At 66.8% G+C, this 3,864-nt stretch overlaps 1 protein-coding gene across 1 annotated transcript in view; it reads right to left on the reverse strand.

The window, feature by feature from the left end:
• JAG2 (jagged canonical Notch ligand 2) overlaps positions 1–3,620 on the reverse strand; it is a 24,754-nt gene extending 21,134 nt beyond the window's left edge. The window contains exon 1 of the mRNA XM_046647186.1: positions 3,450–3,620. Within this exon, the coding sequence (XP_046503142.1) occupies positions 3,450–3,620 (171 nt within the window). The remainder of the gene's footprint in view (positions 1–3,449) is intronic.
• Between the last annotated feature and the right edge of the window lie 244 nt (positions 3,621–3,864).

Here is a 3,864-nt window from a genome sequence, read left to right on the forward strand (position 1 = left end):
GGGATGGACACCTTGGCTCACCTGGGGTCGGGGGATGGACACCTTGGCTCACCTGGGGTCCGGGGATGGGGACCTTAGCTCACCTGGAGTCTAGGGGATGGGGACCCTGGCTCATCCAAGGTCTGGGGGATAGGGACTCTGGCTCGGGCCTGGGGGTTAGAGATGTTTATCTCCCCAACACCACCTCCAGCTCAGGGCCCCACCTGGCTCCCCCGAGGACCCCCTCATTGGCCCGGCCTGCTCACTGTCCAGACACCATGGAGCAGCCTGCGAGGGTCCCTGAGGGCCACAACCTCTCAAGCAACCTCTCCCCGTCATACTACAGTGTTGTTCCCTAACACCTCTCCCCACCACGAGGCCCAGGGAAAAAGCCCCCAGCCCACTTCCAGGCCTTCGACTAGCTGGTGCTACCCTCCCAGGGTCCCCACTTTGCCTGATCACTGAGACCTCTGCTCTGCCACCCCCATACCAAAGCCTTAAGCAAGGCCTCTGACACATGAAGCAGGTGACTAGGCACAGAGCAGGGCACAGGCTGGCATGTCCACCCCAGCAGGACACCTGGCCCCCGCTGGGAAAGTGTGGAAAGGAAGCGAACGATGACACCCAGTATGGACAGAGAAGGCCCCAAGGGTGAGGGGGGAGTGAGCCAGGGCCCACACCAGCCCCCAGGCTCCTTAATGGAAACAGGAAGCAGAGGGAGGATGATGCCTCGCACTACCAGGTGCCCCTGGGGCCCCCACCAGGGTGCCCCCAGATGCAGACGGCAGCTGGGTACAGCTTGGGCTGGGGGCTCATGCAACTGCCAAGCCCACATGGCAGCCGGATGCGCTGGGGCCCAGCCTTGTGTTCACATTCCGCTAGACCCCCGCTTTGGATACACACGGCCCTGACTGGCCGAAGTCCCCCACATACAGTCCTGAGCATACCACAGCCCCCCAGGGACTCCGGCCTTCTGCTGGGCAGCCAGTGCGAGCGGAGAGGAGACAGGGCAGGTGGGGCAGCCTGAGTCCTGAGCCCCGCCCCCTTCAGGAGACCCCGTCAGCACACGACTTCACAAGTGGGAAAGCTGGCCCCAAAGCCCGCCATGGCCCAGGACCTCAGGGTGGCTGCGCTGTCAGAAGCAGCGTCAGGCCCAGGTCCACCTGCAACACGTGCAGGCCTTTGCCCACCCAGTCCTCCCCACGACTCCAGCTCTGCCCACTGCTAGCAACCAAGCTCCATCCTTGCCACCATACACAGCTGTCCCCTGGAACCTACAGTGCACATGCCAGCCGGGGGGGGGGCGGCCCTCAACCTGCAGGTGGGGCCCGGGGGTCCCAGATACCAAAACATAGACCAGGCAGGAAGACGTAGCCTCCAGCTGGGCAGCAGACTCCTCACTCAGGACAGGTCCCTGGCTGCCACATGGGACGTCCATCAGCCAGCCCCCCTGAGCCCACCACCCACTGGGCCCCTCCAAACCCTCCGTCAGCCACCTGTCGCCCAGAGAAAGCATATGCGTGCACACACATATGACCAAAAGCGGCATGCACCCTGCCAGCTACAGGCCAGAGGCCAGCGCCAAGAGGGTGCTGCTGACCTCCTGCGGGGCCAGTGGGAGACACAGGAGCATCTGTGGGGTAGGGTCAGGAGTGGAGGGGCAGCCCCCATAACTAGCACATCCAAGACCCTGGGCCCACTGCTCTCCAAAGGCTGAGCCTGACACCAACCTAGAAGCCAGAGATCCCAAACAGCACAGAGACCCCGGTGCATGCAACCAGGTCAGGGTGCAGAGGGCCACTCAATGGGCCTGGGGTACTGGCAGAGGCCAGGGCGCAGGAGGGTTCAGGACTAGCCAAAGGTCACTCAAGGGGGTGGGGGGTGCAGAGCCCAGAACAGCTCTCACTCCTCCTGCCTCCAGGGGTCGGGCAGGCGTCACAGGCGGGATGGCTGCCCCTTCACGACCCTCCCTAGACCCTTCCTCCAGGGAGCCCGAGAGTCCAAGCTGGTCCTGGAGCCCCCCACCCTCCCAACAGAAGCCCTGGAGACAGGGCCCAGCCTGCTCCTCGGTCCCCAGGGAGCTGGGGCACAGGCCTTGCTTTCTCCAGGCAGAGCCAAACACCCCAGTGGGCACCCCGAGTTCCCAACGCACCACAGCTCGCAGGACGGAGCCGGACTTGCAGCAAGCCGAGGCAGCGTGGCCACGGGGCCGCTGCCGGCCCAGCGGAAATACCAGGGTGCTGGCATCACCACACGGCTACACGCCCGGCAGCCGGGCCGCACCGCCGGCAGGGAGGGGGGAGGCAGGAGCTGCCCCCAGACACGCAGCCCCCCCACGGCCCCATCCCCCTCCCCGGGGGCTGCCACCTGCCCCTCCTGAGGCATCTGAGGGAACCAGCTGGGAGCACAAAGGGAAGTGAGCTGGCCCCAGACCCGGTGCCCAGACTCCAGGGCTCCCAGGGAGGCGAGGGCCTGCCCCATCCCGTCCACCCCTGGCCGGCCGGTGGGTCCCAGAACCACGAGGGACACGCATTGGCCCGCCACATTCCTCCCAGGCCTCCCCGCCCCCACGCCCGCAGCTGCCAACTCGAGCAGAAAACACATCCTCAGGTAGCGATCTGGAGCCGCGCTGGCCGGGGCCCAAGTGCAGATGACAGGCTGCGGGCGCTGCTCAGACCTGCCTGCTGCTAGGCTGTGGGGGCGACGGGGCGGGGCTTATCGGAACTGCCCGGGGCCCTCCCACGCATGCCCCTACCTCTCCCATCTCAGGGACAACTCCCACCCAAGGCCCTGGGGTCAAAGGAGACCTCTGAGGCCAGTCAAGCATGTGGGGGCAGGGCCCAGGCCACAGAGGACCAGGGCAAGTCTCCCTGTATCGGGGAGGTCAGGATGGGGTGAGGATGGGGTAGCGGTGGAGGCCGCCTGGCCCAAGCTTAGGAGGTACCAGCACAGGGCTCAGAACCAGGGTGGGGCAGGAGGCCCAGCCCCCATCAAGGGAGGTCCTACTGGCCCAACCTTGACCTGCCTGGCCTCAACTCTCAGTATCTTTCAGCATCAGGGCACCAGGTGGACACATTCCTGGTGCCTTCTGCTGGCTGGTCCAGCTGGAAGTCCTTGGTCTGAAGAAGAGGTCCCTCAGTCACAGCCTGGCATCCTGCTCAGGCCACTCCCTACTCCCAGGCCCTCCCCAGGCCCACCTTGGCTGCCCTCACCCCTTCCTGCACACTGGGGTCCGGCCTCACAGTTCCAGGACTGCAGCACAGACACCTCCAAGGGGCAAGGCCAGGCCTTGCTTCAGAAAGCAGACCACATCTGCTCCCTCCCCAGCCCTCACCCATCCCAGCCCATGGCAGCCCAGGGGAGGGACCACATCTCTCCCAGCATTCCGAGCCCAGGGCTCCTACCTCACTAGCCACCTGCAAAGCCCCTGCCCCAAACAGACAAACAAAAGCAAAACCCCACAAACAGACCGACACAGACGTGCGACAGTCATCACGGTACCAATGCCCACCATCTCTTCCCCCCGGGCCGTGGGCCAGCAGCGGGGCCGCCGCGGGGACACATGCATTAGGCACTCCACGGCCCAGGGCCCCAGCGCCCGCCTGAGCTGCTCCTCCACCCCCACCCCCATCCCGGGGCATCCAGGAAACGGCAGGGCGGGCGCAGGCTGGCCGCGGGCCCGGGGCGGCTCCGCCGGGGCCTGCCCCAGACCAGCCCCAGCACGCGCGGCGCACATGCCTCCGCGGCCTGCCCGGGCCCGGGGCGCCTCGCCGCACCTCCTCACACAGGCAGACACGCGCACGGCGACGCAGGCACACGCCGCGGCCACCCCGCCCCCGCCCCGGCCGCGACCCCCGCGCGCCCACGTGGCCGGGCGCGGACCGG

The sequence above is a fragment of the Equus quagga genome, chromosome 20 (genome assembly GCF_021613505.1).
Source record: "Equus quagga isolate Etosha38 chromosome 20, UCLA_HA_Equagga_1.0, whole genome shotgun sequence".
NCBI classification, from domain to species: Eukaryota; Metazoa; Chordata; class Mammalia; order Perissodactyla; family Equidae; genus Equus; species Equus quagga.